The sequence below is a fragment of the Eretmochelys imbricata genome, chromosome 1, assembly GCF_965152235.1.
Source record: "Eretmochelys imbricata isolate rEreImb1 chromosome 1, rEreImb1.hap1, whole genome shotgun sequence".
NCBI lineage: Eukaryota > Metazoa > Chordata > Testudines > Cheloniidae > Eretmochelys > Eretmochelys imbricata.
In genome coordinates this window covers 207,754,105-207,773,754 of record NC_135572.1, presented here as the reverse complement: position 1 = coordinate 207,773,754, position 19,650 = coordinate 207,754,105, and the positions used below count along the sequence as shown (strand labels likewise).

General features: G+C 44.1%; 1 protein-coding gene across 1 annotated transcript in view; it reads left to right on the top strand.

The window, feature by feature from the left end:
• Positions 1 to 7,679: 7,679 nt before the first annotated feature.
• METTL16 (methyltransferase 16, RNA N6-adenosine) overlaps positions 7,680 to 19,650 on the top strand; it is a 31,380-nt gene continuing 19,409 nt past the window's right edge. The window contains exons 1-3 of the mRNA XM_077822950.1: positions 7,680 to 7,941; positions 8,956 to 9,155; positions 18,027 to 18,167. Coding sequence (XP_077679076.1) covers positions 7,814 to 7,941; positions 8,956 to 9,155; positions 18,027 to 18,167 — 469 coding nt within the window. The 5' untranslated portion in view covers positions 7,680 to 7,813. The remainder of the gene's footprint in view (positions 7,942 to 8,955; positions 9,156 to 18,026; positions 18,168 to 19,650) is intronic.

Genomic DNA, 19,650 nt, shown 5'->3' with positions numbered 1-19,650 from the left:
TGGAACACTGGATTTGTGGAATGAAGGATCTCCTCTTTTGTACATAGAATTCAATTGTCCCAAAGACTTGGGGAAGTTGGAGGAGAGCTGGCTGATTGCGAGTGAGGAAAAGAGTTGAATGTGAGCATGAATGGAGGCCTCAAGACATTTGGAGGATTAGTCTGTTAATGAGATGCCAGCAAATTTTAAGTGAACTTGCAAACGATACACAGTTAATATTAAAAAATAGTAAAATCTCTTTGATTAAGCACAGGGAATAATTATAGTGAAGTGGCAGTTCCTGTATAGTTAATGTTAAGATCCCCTTTCTATTTAAAGCTCTATAATAAAAATAATGTGCTCTCATATAGCACATTTCTGTAGATCTCCAAGTGCTTTACAAAGAAGGTCAGTATCATTATTATTTACAGTTGGGGAAACCCGTGACATAGAAGTGAAATAACTTGTTTGTCATTGCTCAGGTCAGAGGCAGTGCGTCAATAAAACCCAGATCATCTAATCCGTTCCAATCTTCTATTAGCTAGCCCTGCTCACTCTTCTCAATTGGGCCAGTTCCTTTAACCAAATGACTTCACTTAGGCCAAGTCTACACTACTAAATTAAGTTTACCTAAGTTACATCAACGTACAGCCATGGTTGTAATTGAATCGGTTTTACATGTCCACACTACACTTCTTGTGTCATCACCAGGAGTGCTTGCCCCAATTTAACTGTCAGTGTGGGGCATTGTGGGATGGCTTCTGAAAAGTAGCAACAGTCAGTGTAAGCAACACAGAGTCTACACCAGTGATACTCAGACCTCAGTAGTTCAGGAACCAAATTAGCGATCAATCAACATTACCCGGAAGAGCCACAGTAGTGTGAATTCATTGTTTCATTTACTATAGTACTATATATTCATATTTATACAGTATATATATAGTTCTCACAGCAAAATGACTGACCAAGTATTATTATTTTATCAAATACAATTGGTTAATAACAGTAAAAGCACCCTGATTGGCTAATAATTATATCACGCAGTGTTTTAATATGTGCTACAAAGAGCCACAGGCTACACATTAAAGAGCCACTTGTGGCTCGCAAGCCTCCGTCTGTATATCGCTGATCTATACTGACACTGCATCGATCTAACTACATCGACCTAAGCGCTACGCCTCTCCCATAGGTGGAGTGATTAAGTCAGTGTAGTGGGTGAGTTACATCAGTGGGAGCTGCATTTTAGTATAGACACTTGACATAGCTGGACATAAGTGCCTTAGTAAGATTTTTATCCTTTTTACAACCCAAACTTTACTTGTAAACATACAACTATATAACAACAACTGCTCTAGGGACACTATAGATATTCAAAGACAAGGAAACAAAGTTTATAAGGGAAAGAAAGTTTTCAGGATTGTTTAAAGCAACTACTGTTATGATCTTTGAATTTTACAAGATTATTTTACACCAAGCATGCACTTAATTCGTTAAAATCAAATGATGTTAAGGTAAATACACAAAGTAAACCAAAAGCCCTAAAAGCAGGAAGAAAAACACATATTGTTGTCATCAAGACCATTTCTTAATATATTAAAGTAACAGAAAAAACACATTCTGAACTGTTAAAAAGTACCATAGAGCATCCTTAAGGCTGTTTCACACGGTGAAAGTCATTATCACATTTAGTACATGTGATACAGACAAGCACAGGTATGCCTTACACCAATGATTGATCCATTCTTGATGCCATGGACCATTCCAGAAAAGCGGGGGGGGGGGGGCGGGGGGGCGAACCAAATCATAGACTCCAACATTTATAAATATATAATTGTCAATTCACTGCAATTCCATGAACAATTAAATCTAAAGTGGTAATCATATAAAACATTTAGATTTTAAAATACATTGGTCACTGCTTAATGTAATCAATAAGGTACAAGTAATTAATGGTACAAATTATAATTGTACTGCCATGTATCTCCAGAATCCTTCTGAATACAGTTAACTGTACTGCTGTGTATTTCCAGAGGCCTGAACACTTACAGTTGCATCATTTCATGCCTGCTCAAGCCAATATAAAAGGGTTTTTTTTTTCACATTATCCCTGCTCTGTCTGTTTTTGATTCATATTTGCAATTTTACATGGTTCAGTTGACTGTCAGAGAAGTGAAAAATGCCAACTTTAGAAGCAATTTCTCTTTAATTACTCTTCTTGATTACAGTATCTGCTACCATTGATAACAAAAGAAGAAAATGAGGTGTGGTAGATCTCCGCACGTAAACACTGGAACACTCTCTGCCTACCTGGTGCAGCTACTGGGAAGCAAATAGATACTGTACTTCATAATTTTTTTTTAATTAAACAGAGTATAATAATATGTGACCTCCAAATATTAATTGGACTTGCATACTCACCAGAGGTGCCTTCTCCAGCATCCCGCTCGGCCATGATGCTGTTCTGTGACTGGCTGAACTGCTCCGGGAGTTACAAACAGCTGCTGGCTATCTGGGAGAATGGATCCCTTGCTGGCCTATCTCCCATTCTCCTTAGTAACTGCAAGAGGGGGGAAAGATGCTTATTTCTGTCTGGTCATGTGCATTTTGAACATTGTATGCTTCACAGTGGGCATCCACTCACATGTGTCAGCCAAATGCAAATGAAGAATTGTGAAATCTTCTAGGAGAGGAGATTAATAGGAAGAGCAGCAGGAGTTATTGTGTTTAGGGGTGAGACAATGAACTTTTGAAACTATATCTGGCATGCAGATGAACCCCTATAGATCTCTTCAATCTGTGAGGACAAGCTGCCAGCAAACTTCATCTTATGAGAAGGGGTCTTTTCAACCAGGCTTGGTTGGAAACACTGAAGAACTTTGGGTGGGATAAACTTCTTAAAATAGGAAGATAACTTGTTAGTTAAGGTTAGGCTTTAGAAGGCATGTTATGATGTTGTTTTATATATAACCTATGTTCCCATCTCTTACACAGCTTTTTAATTTAATCTCTATTCTTTCTTTCTTTCTTTCTTTTTTTTTAAATAACTGAACTCAAGTTCCATGCATAGTACAGGAGCAAAGGTGTAAGGTGAAACTGGGGTACATTGTTCCTTTGGAAACAGAGGATCTGAGATTTCTATGGATATCCAGTGATCAGTGGCTGGATAACATAGGGGGACACTGAATAGGCTCATGGTCTGGGGGAGAATCTGTTGTCAACCTACAAGGCAAAGACAGAGCTGGTGTAGCTCAGCGGATAGAGCTTGAGTTGCTGACAGGCTGATTATGTTAGGGAACCAACACCCAGCCAGCACAAGCAAGGCCCCCTCATACTGGAGGCAGGTGGTGACAAGGTGACTCACAGTTCTGGGTGCCCTAAGAAGCAACACAGCTGTCACAAAAAGTTTTTAGAGCACTTACTGTAGGGGCTTTGTGACTGTAAATTGATACCAACCCTCCTTTAGGCTGAGGCAGAAAGACCACCATCTTCTAATCATCGCCAATTCTTCTGTATCTCAAGAAGTCCAAGTTGTAGCTAGGCTCTGAGAAAGAGGGTGTGACAGAACACACCTCTGTATTCACACCCTACACCCTATTGTAATAATCTTTGTACAAGGTATGCCTGGTAAGTTATCATTTGAAAACTCATAATTTGCTGCTCAGTATCATTCTGATAAAATATGTGTGAAAACATATGTGAAGTTATAAGATTTTTCTGTATGACATTAATACCTGTTCCAAACACCACAGCCCTGCCCAAGTAGAAGTCAGCAAACAGGTCTATCCTAAACAAATGAATGTGTGCCTGCTTTAATTTGTATTTAAGCAGTAAACAGAGTCATCAAGCAGGAGGGAAAACAAAGGAAGTTCAAACAGGTGAAAAAAAAACATCAGGGAATATCCTTCCACATAGACTCTTTGTCTCCTGGGTCTCAGCTGGAAATGTTTTTCAAGAAGGAGACTAAAACTACAAAAAGAGGGGAGTAACACCCTAAGGCACCCCTCTCTCTCCTCCTGTCCACCTCATCCTCTGCACCTGAGCAGATAAAACAGCTATTGGACACTGAGGGCAGGGTTCTGACCTGAAAATTTGGTTAATAATTTGCTGGAGCATGTGGTGAGAAAGTTTGTTTTGCAACTAAATTGGTTTCTTAAGTAGATATTAGTAGGCATTTTATCTTTATTTTTCTTGTAACCATTTCTGACTTTTATGCCTCATTATTTATGCTCACTTAAAATCTATCTCTTTGTAATTAATAAATTTGTTTTACTATTTTATCTAATCCAATCTGTTTAAAGTGAAGTGTCTGAATAACTATTTAAGGTAATAGGATTGTATATTATTCCCTTAAAGCAGGGGTGGGCAAACTATGGCTCGGGAGCCGCATCCAGCCCTTCAGTGGGGTCAGGGGCTTGCCCCGCTCCGCGTGTGCCGTGGCTCCCGGAAGCAGCGGCATGTCCTCCCTCCAGCTCCTACACGTAGGGGCAGCAAGGGGGTTCAGCACACTGCCCTCACCCCTAGTGTCACCCCCGCAGCATCCATTGGTCGGGAACCATGGCCAATGGGAGCTGCAGGGGTGGTGCCTGTGGACAGGGCAGCACACAGAGCCGCACTTCCACGTAGGAGCCGGAAGGGGGACATACTGCTGCTTCTGGGAGCTGCTTGAGGTAAGTGCCACCCAAAGCCTGCACCCGACCCCCTCCTGCGCCCCAGCCCTGATCCCCATCCTGCCCTCCAAACCCCTCAGTCCCAGCCTGGAGCACTCTCCTGCACCCCCAACCCCTCATCCCAGCCCCATCCCAGAGCCTGCATCCCCCAGCCGGAGCCCCCTCCTACACCCTGAACTCTTCATTTCTGGCCCCACCCCAGAGCCCGCACCCCCAGCTGGAGCCCACACCCCAACCCCCAATTTCATGAGCAGTCATGGCCTGCCATACAATTTCCATACCCAGATGTGGCCCTTGGGCCAAAATGTTTGCCCACCCCTGCCTTAAAGGAATAATGGATTTAATCAAAATATACATATGCTGGGGACAAAGCTACAGTTGCACTGGCATTTCCTAATTTTGAGTGCTTCCCTTATTCCACTGTATCAGACTCAAACGTCTGGTCTGTACTCTCAAAGCCCTTCACAGTCTAACTCTTCCCTACCTATCTGACCTTATATCTTACAGTAAGGTTCATGTCTGTCTTACCTCTACCAGTGATGACAGCCCCCAAAATTCAGTTCTCTACTCTGATATGCACTTATGTGGGAAGTGGGCAATGTGCTCAGTCAGAATCCATCAGAATTCATCTCTTCAGAACTCATCTCTTCTGTATTGTTTACAGGAAAGTACAGTCAGATAATGGCTGGACAAGTGGCAAATTGTGATCACATTTCTGATTGGCTAAGAATAGTGCATATCCTTTTGTTTGTTTTATTTCATTCTACCCTTGCCCACTTGTCTCATCCACTTATTGTGTCTTGTTGCTTTAAATTTATAAACTTTTTGGGACAGACACTGTCACTTGCCATCTCTGCTTTCAGCACTTTAGCACAATCGGGCCCTGGCCTGAAAAATAAGGCCATTGCTCTAAATTGACAAAAGAGAAGGAAGAGTATGCAATACTAGGTGTTTTTTCTCTCTCTTAATTATTTTTAATTGTTTTGTATTTAACCTCATGTTTAAATTCACTCTGTTCATAAGTTTAACTGGTTTAATCTTTCTGGCAGTTATATCTCAGGGGTTACTCAGCACATAGTTGATACTGTCTACTTCCCTCACCCCAGGATTGGGAACAAGAAGGCTTAGTAGTGGTGGTGATTTTTTGTATTGTGGTAGAGTCTAGCAATCAAACTCAGGATTGGGGCCCCATTGTATGTGCACAGTGCCTAGCACCACAAAAAGTGGTCCTTGCCCCAAAGATGCTCACGTCATCAGTGGGTTCAATCCTAGAGTTTTATAGTGGTGTCCATCACTGTATCTCAGTGCCTTCTATGAAAAATCAACAGCCATGTCCCTAGAGCAGCAGTTCTCATACAGGGGTCTGCGGAGCCCAGCAGCTGGCCCCAAGCCCGAGTGCTCAAGGCGGCGGCCTCCCCTGCCCCAAAGCTAGGAGCGGCACGGGGCTAAAGGTGGCGACCCCCTCACCCCAGCCTGGAGTGGCATGGAGCTAAAGCCAGCGGCCCCTCCACCCCAGCTGGGAGCGGCACAGGACACCCCAGCTAGGAGTGACGCAGGGCCGATGCCAGCACCCCCTCAAGCCCCCAAAGCCGGGAGAGGTGTGGGGCTGAAGCTGGGAGCCCCAGTGCCCCTCCACCCCCAGCCAGGAGCAGTGGGGGGCTGAAGCTGGGAGCAACCCTGGGAGCCCCCCCCTGCACCCATACACAGTACCTAGTTACCCCCCTGCCTGCACGTAACCCCTAGCTACCCACTCCCTGCAGCCTGAGCAGTTTTCAAACTTTTTGAACTGAGTCCCCCCTTTGAGTTATATTTTTTGGTTGCATCCCCCCACAGCCCAGACAGGCTGGGTTGCCTCCTGAGCTAGTCAGAGGATGGAGGTGGCACTCCGTCCCTGGACCCCACAGTGAAGAGCTGGCTCGAGCCCCCCCAGCTCTTGCCCCCGCAAATAGAAGTAAAACTATGCCTATGCCCAAGGGTTCCCCTCCCCCACCACTGGGCCCTGCTATTTTTATAGCATGTTGAGGGGGGTCCTCAGCAAGAAAAAAGTTGAGAACCCGTGCTCTAGAGGACTTTGTGATTCAAGGTAAGCGTGAGATAGATATAACTGGTGATAAAACTGTAAGCCACCAGGTCTCAGCACGTGACGGTGACGGTAACAGCCATGATGGCCCGGATGACGATGCCAAAGCAGGACAAATATCCAATTATCGCACACGTGGATGATTCCATCTCCTCTCAGGGTAAGAGCTAGCGACTAAAACAATCTGGAATCTCACCGGGAATCGTAGAGAAACCCCCGCTCTGCCACCCTTTTAGACAAACGTGAAAGCAAACAACAGAGCCACTAAGAATCCTACAAACCCTCTTTACAGGTTAAAACGACCACCCTGCCGCCCTCCTTCCCCGAGTGGGGACAGTTTCAAAGCCGAGCAGAGCGGCTTCCCAGCCCTAGCTCTCATCACGCCGGTGAGCCTCGGGACGAGCCTGCGCTGCGTGTCTCCGCGGCCCCCTCTGCCTAAGGAGAGCCTGACGCTCAGGCTCTGGAGCAGGCGGGGGAATGTGCGGGAGGGGCCAATTTAGCTAAACTGACGCCTCCGGCGAGCAGAGCCGCGAGAACAGCAGGCGAGTCACTCTGCCCGCGGCGGCTGCCGGGAGTGGGGGCTCCAGGAGGGGGAGGTTTTACTTCCTCCCAAAGCCCCCGCAGCTGCTCCCTGCTCCCCGCCCGCCGCGGGGAAGTTCCTCAGAGTCCCCCCGCCCCCGCGCGAGTCCCGCCTTCCATGGGGCGCGGGGGCAGGGGGAGGCGGTGACCGCTCCTCCCCCAGCTAGCGTCGCGCGCGCGCCCCGCCCCCGCCCATCTGCCCGGAGTCACGTTCCCAGCAGGAGCCGGCCCCAGGGGGCGGAGCTGCGACGTGGGGGCGGGATTCGGAGACGGGCTTAACGGCTCCCAGCCAAAGGGCTGGCGCAGGTTGTCCGCAATGCAGGATGGGAGGGGGGCGCATGTGCAGTTAGTAGAGGCCTGTCGGGGGAAGGCTGCGGTGGCTCGCGGGCCCGCTCGCTTCCCCTCTCGCAGTGCGCGCGCGGGGCCGCGGCCCTGTTCGTGCGCGTGACGACGCCCCCCTCCCCCAAGTCGCCGCCGCCTCGCCTCGCGCCGCCCCGCCCCTCCCGCCATGGCGCTGAATAAGTCTATGCACGCGAGAAACCGTTACCGGGACAAGCCACCGGACTTCGCCTACCTGGCGTCCCGCTACCCGGCCTTCCGGCAGCACGTGCAGACCAGCCTCTCCGGCCGGGCTAGGTGGGTCCCCGGGGGCGCGGGGAGGTCTGACGGGGCTCGGCGGCCGCGGCCCGCTGGGGGCTGGGATTTTCCGCCGCCGTTGCCCAGGGCCCCGCGGCGGCAGCTGAGCGTCAGCGCGGACACATGGGGCAGCCCCGGGGAGCCCCGTTCCCTCTCCCGCCATCGCCGTGCGCCGGCGGCCTGTGGGCTGGTGTCCCCGTGCCGGGGGCGCCCCCCCCCCAACCCGCGCCTCCAGCGTCGCTGTCCTGGCAACAACCCTTCCCTCGCTGGGAAACACCCCCTCCTCCCTCTTCCCCAGCCACAGGCGAGCGTGTAGGTCAGTGTAGCTCTGACAGATGGGGTTGCTGACCCGATAAGGGCATTCTGCTGCAGCTGTGGCTCTGAAGTGTAGACATGGGCTTAGCCTCCCTTGCTACCCAACCGCCGGTCATCCCCGGAACACCGTCCACACTTAGTAGCCCTGAATGAGCCGGGGATGCTGTGGGGAAAACAGTATGTGATTAGACTTAATCAGAATACCCCTACACGAGGGACAGAGCTTCAGTTTTACTGGCATGTCCCAATTTTGAGTGTTTGCCTTATGTAGATGTTTAACTTTTCAAAATACAAACTGAAGAAATAAATTCCCTCATAATATAATAGTTAGTACAGAAAAGGATGTGTGTTTTGAGGGTTGCTGGTTCTGGGACAAACCCACTTAAGGCTTTTTCCTTCTCAGATGCTAAGGAATACTGCCTAAACAGTCTCTGTGGTCCGCTTGATTTTTGTTACTGGAATTGAATTATTTTTGATGGATTTTGTTTTTATGTGTAGAAACAAGTTTTCTTGAAAACCATCCCATTTAAGGAGATATTTCTTGTTTTGAATATGTGGTTTATGATTTTATCCTCATGATACTTTTAATTAATGCTGACAAGACACTTGTTACTGTAATGCATAAAACTAAATATTGGTGCTTGGTGCCAACTATAATGCAAGGATTTTTTTCTGTTAATTGCATTTTATGCCTTGCAGCCTAAACTTCAAGGATCCAGAAGCTGTGAGAGCTCTGACGTGCACCCTTTTGAAAGAAGACTTTGGACTTACAATTGATATTCCATTAGAGAGGCTTATTCCTACTGTTCCCTTGAGGCTTAACTATATCCATTGGGTGGAAGATTTAATTGGCCATCAAGATGGTGATAAACAAGCTCTTAGAAGGGGAATTGACATAGGTATGTATCATATATTGGGGATTAGACAACTTTCTGTTTGACCAGGTTTGTCTGGTTCTTCAGTTTAAGAGTTTGGAAATGACATTAACTAAGAGATCTTGCTTTATATCCATTGATATGGGGGGATAAAAATTACATGTTCCAAACAACAAAAGTATTTGTGCTTATGAGAGACTGGCTGTCCAATCTCTAGCCTTATTGGGGTTGGCTCCTTTATGGACTAAGGTTCTTCCCACAGACTTGTGAATAAATGCAGCTCAGTTCTGACATGCAACACCTTTTTACTTTCCACCTTTCCTATCCTTGAGCTCTCCTGAACTTAAATTATTCATTATATTGAATTGTGCTGTTGGTTAATAAATTGGAAAAAGATCTGCTCTTGAGTTTGTGAGTGTAATCAAATGAAAACTTTTAATTCAAGTAATTTAACATTAGATTGCAGTGCTTCCTAGCTTTGAGTTGAGGTGTGCAGGGTGGTACGTTATTCTTTACTCTTATTATTGATTGTGCTTTTGCACACGTGAATCAGATTCCTTACATGTTGCATAGTAACAAATTTTAGTGTTGCTTTTTGATCAATCTACTCTTTTTGAATCCAGATTCTCACTTCTACTTGTATTATTTTAGGTAGCTGGGTCATGGAATCATAGAATACAAGGGTTGGAAGGGACCTCAGGAGGTCATCTAGTCCAACCCCCTGCTCAAAGCAGGACCAATCCCCAATTAAATCATCCCAGCCAGGGCTTCATCAAGCCTGACCTTAACTTCTGAGGAAGGAGATTCCACCACGTCCCTAGGTAATGCATTCCAGTGTTTTACCATCCTCCTAGTGAAAAAGTTTTTCCTAATATCCAGCCTAAACCTCCCCCACTGCAACTTGAAACCATTACTCCTTGTTCTGTCATCTTCTACCACTGAAAACAGTCAAGATCCATCCTCTTTGGAACCCCCTTTCAGATAGTTGAAAGCAGCTATCAAATCCCCCCTCATTCTTCTCTTCCGCAGACTAAACAATCCCAGTTCCCTCAGCCTCTCCTCCTAAGTCATGTTTTCCAGTCCGCTAATCATTTTTGTTGCCCTCCGCTGGACTCTCTCCAATTTCTCCACATCCTTCTTGTAGTGTGGGGCCCAAAACTGGACACAGTACTCCAGATGAGGCCTCACCAATGTCAAATAGAGGGGAACAATCATGTCCCTTTATCTGCTGGCAATGCCTGTACTTAAACATCCCAAAACAACGGCACACTGTTGACTCATATCCAGCTTCTTGTCCACTGTAACCCCTAGATCCTTTTCTGCAGAACTGCTGCCGAGCCATTCGGTCCCTAGTCTGTAGTTGTGCAGGGGATTCTTCCATCCTAAGCGCAGGACTCTGCACTTGTCCTTGTTGAACCTCATCAGATTTCTTTTGGCCCAATCCTCTAATTTGTCTAGGTCCCTCTGTATCCTATCCCTACCCTCTAGCATATCTACCTCTCCTCCCAGTTTAGTGTCATCTGCAAACTTGCTGAGAGTGCAATCCACACCATTCTCCAGATCATTTATGAAGATATTGAACAAAACCGGCCCCAGGACCGACCCTTGGGGCACTCCACTTGATACTGGCTGCCAACTAGACATGGAGCCATTGATCACTACCCATTGAGCCCGACAATCTAGCCAACTTTCTGTCCACCTTATCATCCATTCATCTAGCTCATACTTCTTTAACTTGCTGGCAAGAATACTGTTGGAGACTGTGTCAAAAGCTTTGCTAAAGTCCAGGAACAACACGTCCACTGCTTTCCCCTCATCCATAGAGCCAGTTATCCCTTCATAGAAGGCAATTAGATTAGTCAGGCATGACTTGCCCTTGGTGAATCCATGCTGACTGTTCCTGATCACTTTCCTCTCCTCTAAGTGCTTCAGAATTGATTCCTTGAGGACCTGCTCCGTGATTTTTCCTGGCACTGAGGTGAGGCTGACTGGCCTGTAGTTCCCCGAATCCTCCTCCTTCCCTTATTTAAAGATGGGCACTACATTAGCCTTTTTCCAGTCGTCCGGGACTTCCCCCGATTGCCATGAGTTTTCAAAGAGAACGGCCAATGGCTCTGCAATCACATCCGCCAACTCCTTGAGCACTCTCGGATGCAGCGCATCTGGCCCCATGGACTTGTGCTCGTCCAGCTTTTCTAAATAGTCCCGAACCACTTCTTTCTCCACAGAGGGCTGGCCACCTCCTCCCATGCTGTGCTGCCCAGTGCGGTAGTCTGGGAGCTGACCTTGTTCATGAAGACAGAAGCAAAAAAAGCATTGAGTGCATTAGCTTTTTCCACATCCTCTGTCACTAGGTTGCCTCCCTCATTCAGTAAGGGGCCCACACTTTCCTTGACTTTCTTCTTGTTGCTAACATACCTGCGGAAACCCTTCTTGTTACTCTTAACATCTCTTGCTAGCTGCAACTCCAGGTGTGATTTGGCTTTCTGATTTCACTCCTGCATGCCCGAGCAATATTTTTGTACTCATCCCTGGTCATTTGTCCAATCTTCCACTTCTTGTAAGCTTCTTTTTTGTGTTCAAGATCAGCAAGGATTTCACTGTTAAGCCAAGCTAGTCGCCTGCCATATTTACTATTCTTTCTACACATCGGGATGGTTTGTCCCTGTAACCTCAATAAGGATTCTTTAAAATACAGCCAGCTCTCCTGGACTCCTTTCCACCTCATGTTGTTCTCCCAGGGGATCCTGTCCATCAGTTCCCTGAGAGAGTCAAAGTCTGCTTTTCTGAAGTCCAGGGTCCATATTTTGTTGCTCTCCTTTCTTCCCTGTGTCAGGATCCTGAACTCGACTATCTCATGGTCACTGCCTCTTAGGTTTCCATCCACTTTTGCTTCCCCTACTAATTCTTCCTGGTTTGTGAGCAGCAGGTCAAGAAGAGCTCCGCCCCTAGTTAGTTCCTCCAGCACTTGCACCAGGAAATTGTCCCCCTACACTTTCCAGAAACTTCCTGGATTGTCTGTGCACCACTGTATTGCTCTCCCAGCAGATATCAGGGTGATTGAAGTCTCCCATGAGAACCAGGGCCTGCGATCTAGTAACTTCCATTGGTTGCCAGAAGAAAGCCTCATCCCCCCTGGTCTGGTAGTCTATAGCAGACTCCCACCATGACATCACCCTTTTTGCTCATGCTTCTAAACTTAATCCAGAGACTCTCAGGTTTTTCTGCAGTTTCATACTGAAGCTCTGAGCAGTCATACTGCTCCTTTACATACAATGCAACTCCCCCACCTTTTCTGCCCGGCTTGTCCTTCCTGAACAGTTTATATCCATCCATGACAGTACTCCAGTCATGTGAGTTGTCCCACCAAGTCTCTGTTATTCCAATCACATCATAATTCCTTGACTGTGCCAGGACTTCCAGTTCTCCCTGCTTGTTTCCCAGGCTTCTTGCATTTGTGTATAGGCACTTGAGATAACTCGTTGATTGTCCCCCTTTCTCAGTATGAGGCAGGAGCCCTCCCCTCTCACGCGGGTCTCATTTGCTTTCTTTAATGTCAAATGACTTTTCAATTCAGAGCCCTTTTTGGTGCTAAATTACAAAGGGGATTTAAAGAGAAGTCAAGGAAAATACTAGTAAAATCGCACGTTGATATCTCTTCAGACTTTCTGTATCTACAGAGATCAAACGTACAAAACATCTTTCCCTAAATTATTTGTGAGATGTCTTCCAGCAGTAAAACCTTTTTGTTCTCTACTGATTTATCTACTGCTTAATCCAATCAGTTAAAGATTTTCTTGTTATTGTTTTTAAAGGTTCTATACAAATATTTTAAAATCTGTCTGGACAGGTACATTTTGTTATAGTTTAGCATCTGTACTCCTTCTTGGTTTTGTTATTAGTTAAATCTTTCCTTTATACTTTGGAAGAATTCTTTTTTTTGAAAGTAGTCCTGCGCTGGTGGAAGCACATTACCAAATTGAGAAAAGTATATGGGGTCTCTGGATATCTGTCCAACATTATTTGATTCATATCTTGTCTCTTAGCATTTCATCTTTGAAAGAAGGCTAAAATTCATGCTTTTCTCAAGGTTTCTATTTAGTAATTTCAGTATCCACTTCACTTTCTCTTAACAGTGAATTCAATGCTCTCCTGGCATTTACTAGTTACTGTGTTGTCTTGTCTAAATTAATGTTTCTTTTTCCACAATTTATTGACTTTATTTTGTATTTGTCAGCATTGATTTGGTTTAAATCAAACTGATTTAAATTACTAGTCAGGAAGACTCTATTTAATCATGGATTTCTATATACAAGTGCATTCTTGTTGGTTGTTATAACTTTAATACTTATTCTTCACAACATATTTGCAAGAAAATGAGCTGGAGATAGCGTAACAAAGCAGTCTCTGGCGGGACACTACTGAGAGTATCCATTCAGGACAAATTGCTTAGAGCAGGGCTGTCACAGCCCAAGGCTGGGGGTCCTTCACTACTAAGGCACACCAAACCAGCCAAACAGAGAGGACTTCGGTTTTACCCCACTGGCTAACCGGAAGTCATACGAGCAGTTCCCTCAGATACTCCCAGTATCACCACCAATGCCATTCATTATGGGGATGAATGGTTATGAAAACCAATACCCTAGTAAAAGAAAAAAGGTTCTTCCGATCCCAAAGGACCAAGCCCCAGACCCAGGTCAATATACAAGTCAGATCTTCCCCACAAATCACGCTGTTGCCAGTCCTTTAGAATCTAAAGGTTTATTCATAGAAAGAAATATAGATGAGAGTTAAAATTGGTTAAATGGATTCAAGTACATATAACCTTTGCAAAGTTCTTGGTTCAGGCTTATAGCAGTGGTGGAATAAACTGGAGGCTCAAATCAAGTCTCTGGAATACATCTACAGATTTGGATGGGTCATTCAGTCCTTTGTTCAGAGCTTCAGTTTTTAGCAAAGTTCCTCCAGTGGTCAGAAGCAGGATTGAAGACAAAATGGAGAGGATTCCGGGGCCTTTTGTATCCTCTGCCATCTAGAAGGACACCCCTTTGTTCTTACTGTCGAAAATCACAGCAGCAAGATGGAGTTTGGAGTCACATGGGCAAGTCACATGTCAATGCATGACTCATTTCTTTACAGGTAGAGCAGCCATCACTCACATGCTACCTTGAACATTCCCAGGAAGGCTCCTCACATGTGGATTGGAGTCTCCCAAGGTCCATTGTCAGTTAAGTTGTTTCTTGATTGGGCACTTCCTCAGAATAGTCCTTTCTCAAGAAGCTGACCAAATGCTTCACTGATGCTACTTTAGAATCAAACACATTGAGATACAAGTACATAGCCAATATTATAACTTCAGATACAAAAATGATACACACAGCATAATCATAACCAGCAAATTACAACCTTTTCATAGACACCTTACTTGACCACCTTTGTACAAGATTTGGTGCAACTATAGGACCTTGGGTGCAACAATGATCTATAGGATCACAGTTCATGTCAATAACGTCACAGATAATGCTTGTAATGTAACTCTGTCATTCCATATTTCTCTTTTTTAAGATCTCACTGAGTTCCTTCCAAATTTCAACAGCATCAGCAATAAAACAGCAATTTCCCTGCGTTTTGTTCAAGGCTACAGAAATAGGCTTCAGGGTACTCAGCATGTGTTCGACATTTCTCTTAAGCCCAATGTTGAGAACTTTGGCTGTGACAGTGCCATCTGTTTTTTCATGATTTTATTCACAAACTGTCATCAGATTTGGGCCAGTTCTTGATATAGTGCTCAAAACAGTCCACTACTGAGTTCCGTCCCGTGTCTTGTGGGAGCGTTAGCTTGGTTCTTCCCACACTTTTCAGAATAGCTGCTGCAAAGTGGTTGTTACAGAAGCATTTTGCAATTTCAAGAACATTAGCCTTTATTTGTGGAACACTGAAGTCTTTGGCTAGGAGATGCATCAAATGAGCAACTGCATGTTATTAGCTTGGGACTCTCTTCTAAATAACTTCTTCTCGTCTTGGGTACATTTGTAGTATTGTCTGTGACCAAACTGTGTACTAGACATTTGAATTTTTTTCCACAGTTCTAGCTTTTGCTGCTACTTGTAAATATTCTACTGCGTGTGCGTTTCCTGATGTATCAATTGTTTCTGTAGGGAAGACATTCCCTTCTGTGTCACACAAGCACATACGGCAGGATCATTGTGAACATTGCTTCACCCATCAAGACTCAGGTTAACAATTTTACCCTCTAGACCTTTTGCACACTGCTCAATTTCTTTCATACACTTTATCCAGCAATTTGCCTATGACATCTGCTCTGTAGGGTGGACTGTATCCTAGCCTTCATGACTGAACCGTGTTAATGAAGTGTGGGTTCTCAATCATACAGAAAGGAGAGTATGTTGCATAAACAAACGGTGCAATTTTTTCATCAATTGCCTCTTTTTGTAATCTGCTGGTTCTTATCACAAACTGATCTATGGTGGTTTCTGGATGATGGAGGTTTTTTTTCTTTTTGATACAGGTGCTATACTGTGGCTATGTGACATACATGATGTGACTGAAATACTATCATTGGCAGATAACTCTGAAACTATAGAAAATGAGGGTGATCTTGAAGGTGGATAGTCTTCAGAATCCTGTATGTTGAGGATGGATTCTCCTAAACAAAATAAGTCAATGCAGTTATTTAATACCATACTGCTCATTTAGTATTACTCATTGCATTCACTGACACTCAGTACTATTTTAAAGGTGAAATTGTAAAAGGAAGATCTGCCTATTTCAGCTATTTATTTTTTATCACAACTGCATCTAAAATGATAGTACCATAAAGTAACAACTATTTTTTTGCTCAAACATGAGAATTCAAGAATAGTCCCGAAGGAAGACAGGCAGTCCTTAAGAGAGAAGTATGAAATAAAAAAGTTTACCAACCTGAAGATCCTGCATGTTCAGAAATGTTCCTTTCATCATCTTCCACTTTGCTTCCTCCTGTGAAGGAGCACTTCTCATGGTGTTGATTCATTCTGGCAACCAGGCCTTGCATTTCTTTGTTGCACTGTTTGCATTTTGGATGCGTGCCTGTCTTACCTACAGGTAGAGGAAGTACATTAAAATATTCCGAAACTGGGTCTCTTTTATGGCCTGCTGCCATTATAGGTTTTCCCTTCTAGTGAGAGAATGGCATGGTAGATCTCAAATCAATGAAGGCTACACTCAGAAAGACCTCAAGACTTCTGGAATATGCTGCTCAAACGGTTTCACTTTTGTTTCTACTGCCTGTCCCTCCCTTCTCACATTTTATCTCCAGACTTTTTCTCCTTGTCCAGATCTATTTCGCCCTCAACCATCATTGAACTTTTTGAAACTTTGCACTTTTAGAGAGAGGTAAGGGATTGACTCTGTATACACAAATTTGCAGAGTGACAACAGGGTGGAGGTCTGTCATTTCTCATCTCTATATATTTTAAAACATTTTTGCTGTTAATAAGCATGTCCTCTCTGGAGACATAAATCCACAGTTTGAGAACTGCAAAACTAAGCATCTCTGGTATCTTCTAGACCAGTGGTTCTCAAAGCTGGTCCACCGCTTGTTCAGGGAAAGCCCCTGGAGGTCGGACCAGTTTGTTTACCTGCTGCATCTGCAAGTTCGGCTGATTGTGTCTCCCACTGGCCATGGTTCGCCGCTCCAGGCCAATGGGGGCTGCGAGAAGGGTGGCCAGCACATCCCTTGGCCCGCGCTGCTTCTCTTGAGGTACTTACCTTGCAGTATTATCTTACCCGCTTTCCAGAGTAGTTGCAGTTACTTTCCCTGTGTTGTTTTGGAAATAATCCTATATAAATGTTACATTTTTTATCTTGTTGTAGAACATTCAGTGCTTTGTTTATGTCAGAAACCCAAAACTACTGATGATCAGATAAGGGTGTGATTAAAAAATATGGCATCTCCAACGTTACTGTTGTGTGTTTCTAAAAAAAATCTATATTGGAGTAGGACTTTACTAGCAGATGAAAAAGTATAATCTCTCTCTCTCTCTCTCATTCTGGTGTCATTCTTTTAATACATCTACCAATTACAGTTCTTTATGAGAATCTGGTAGCTGTAAGAGGCATTTTTTCTTTTTTTCTCGTATCTTGTGTTTTGGTCACTCTTAAGCAATGGTTTGAGGGCACAGTCAGTCTTTTGCCACAAACTAGTCTCTGCATGTTTTCAGTAATTCTTCGTAATCTAGGGTTTCCATCGCTTGTACAGTGATGAGTCACTTTATGGTCACCATAATGTGCTGTGTAACGTATTTCTCTTCCCTATCAGAAACTATGTATCTGGCTTTTATTCTTTGTGTAGTTTATCTTGGGAATCAACTTTTTAGTTAAAACTTTAAACATTAAGAAATAACCAAGTCTGAAGGAAAAACAGTTCCTCTTCTCATAATTGGTGCAGTCATACAGTCACTAAAGCGAAGTAATCAGTGTAGATTGAAGAAATGCAGAAGATAAATATTTTTGTAATTTCTCTAAGTCTTCCGAATAAGTAGAAATATACTTGGTCACTAGTGTCTGAATTAGTTACTCACTCCTGTTTTAAAAAAAACAAACAAAAAACCTGCTGAAGGAAAATATTCAGTCTCTGATTTACCACGTTAGTCCTGGAATAAGTGAAATGTTTTGCAAAATAAATTGGTTTTGAAAATGTTCTGTTTTTTTAATTAGAAAATACAGGGGTATCTACTTGTTGTTGGGTAAAATGTTGATTAGTTTTTAATACTGAAATTTATTGCTGTGAGTAACAATAAAATAATGCACACCATACACCGTGTGATTATTTATTAAATTAAATCTGACGCTTTACTTTTTTTGCTAATCTAGGCTTTTTTTTATTTGCTGCAGGTACAGGGGCATCTTGTATCTATCCATTACTTGGAGCTACTTTGAATGGCTGGTATTTCCTAGCAACAGAAGTGGATGATATGTGCTTCAATTATGCAAAGAAAAATGTGGAACAGAATAATTTATCTGATCTTATAAAAGGTACCATATAATAATCATTCATTAGCTTTCGTTCCCTTGTGATGTTTCCACTTCTCCTGTTTTAAAACAGATATAATGATGTATCTTTGCCTTGTTCAGTGGCTAATGAGGATTTACAGTCCTGCAAATATATGCTACCCTGATTTTGGTGTAGCAAAGAGTAACCACATGTTGCTAGACCATCCCCATTGAAATCAAACAGCCACAATTGGTCCAAAAACTTAACAAAAAACCCAATTCACTCTTATAAACCAGCCTGGACAGTTCTAGATTTTTGATGCATATGACTAATCAGATTTCTGAATATTTATGATAATCTCATACAGAAATCTTTGAAATGAAGTTAAGGTTGCAGATGCATGCACAAAACACTGATAGGTAACATTTGATATGAACATGACAGAATTCATGCTGCCCCATACGTGTGGAATGCTGTCCCCAAATCAATTTGTACAGCCTCTGCCCTGCACTCCTTCAGATGCCCCCTCCTTTTTGTATATGGATTTCCCTTTTTGTATGGGTCTAAGATCTGGAGGAATCTGGTAAACTAAGTTCTCTCTATCCCTTCTTCCCGTTATTAAAAATAAAATGGAAGAAAATTAAAACTTCAACTGTGAAGATCTATTTTTAGGGTGTAATAATTCTGGAACTCCACATACAGTTGACTTCAAATTTATTAGAAAAACTCTCTCTGCTTCAGACCTAGACTATCAGTTTTGAGACATAGAATATCAGGGTTGGAAGGGACCTCAGGAGGTCACCTAGCCCAACCCCCTGCTCAAAGCAGGACCATTCCCCAATTAAATCATCCCAGCCAGGGCTTTGTCAAGCCTGACCTTAAAAACTTCTAAGGAAGGAGATTCTACCACCTCCCTAGGTAACGCATTCCAGTGTTTCTCCACCCTCCTAGTGAAAGTTTTTCCTAATATCCAACCTAAACCTCCCTCACTGCAACTTGAGACCATTACTCCTTGTCCTGTCCTCTTCTACCACTGAGAATAGTCTGGAACCATCCTCTCTGGAACTACCTCTCAGGTAGTTGAAAGCAGCTATCAAATCTCCCCTCATTCTTCTCTTCTGCAGACTAAACAATCCCAGTTCCCTCAGCCTCTCCTCATAAGTCATGTGTTCCAGACCCCTAATCATTTTTGTTGCCCTTCGCTGGACTCTCTCCAATTTATCCACATCCTTCTTGTAGTGTGGGGCCCAAAACTGGACACAGTACTCCAGATGAGGCCTCACCAATGTCGATTAGAGGGGAACGATCACGTCCCTCGATCTGCTCGCTATGCCCCTACTTATACATCCCAAAATGCCATTGGCCTTCTTGGCAACAAGGGCACGCTGCTGACTCATATCCAGCTTCTCGTCCGCTGTCACCCCAGGTCCTTTTCTGCAGAACTGCTGCCTAGCCGTTCGGTCCCTAGTCTGTAGCTATGCATTGGGTTCTTCCATCCTAAGTGCAGGACGCTGCACTTATCCT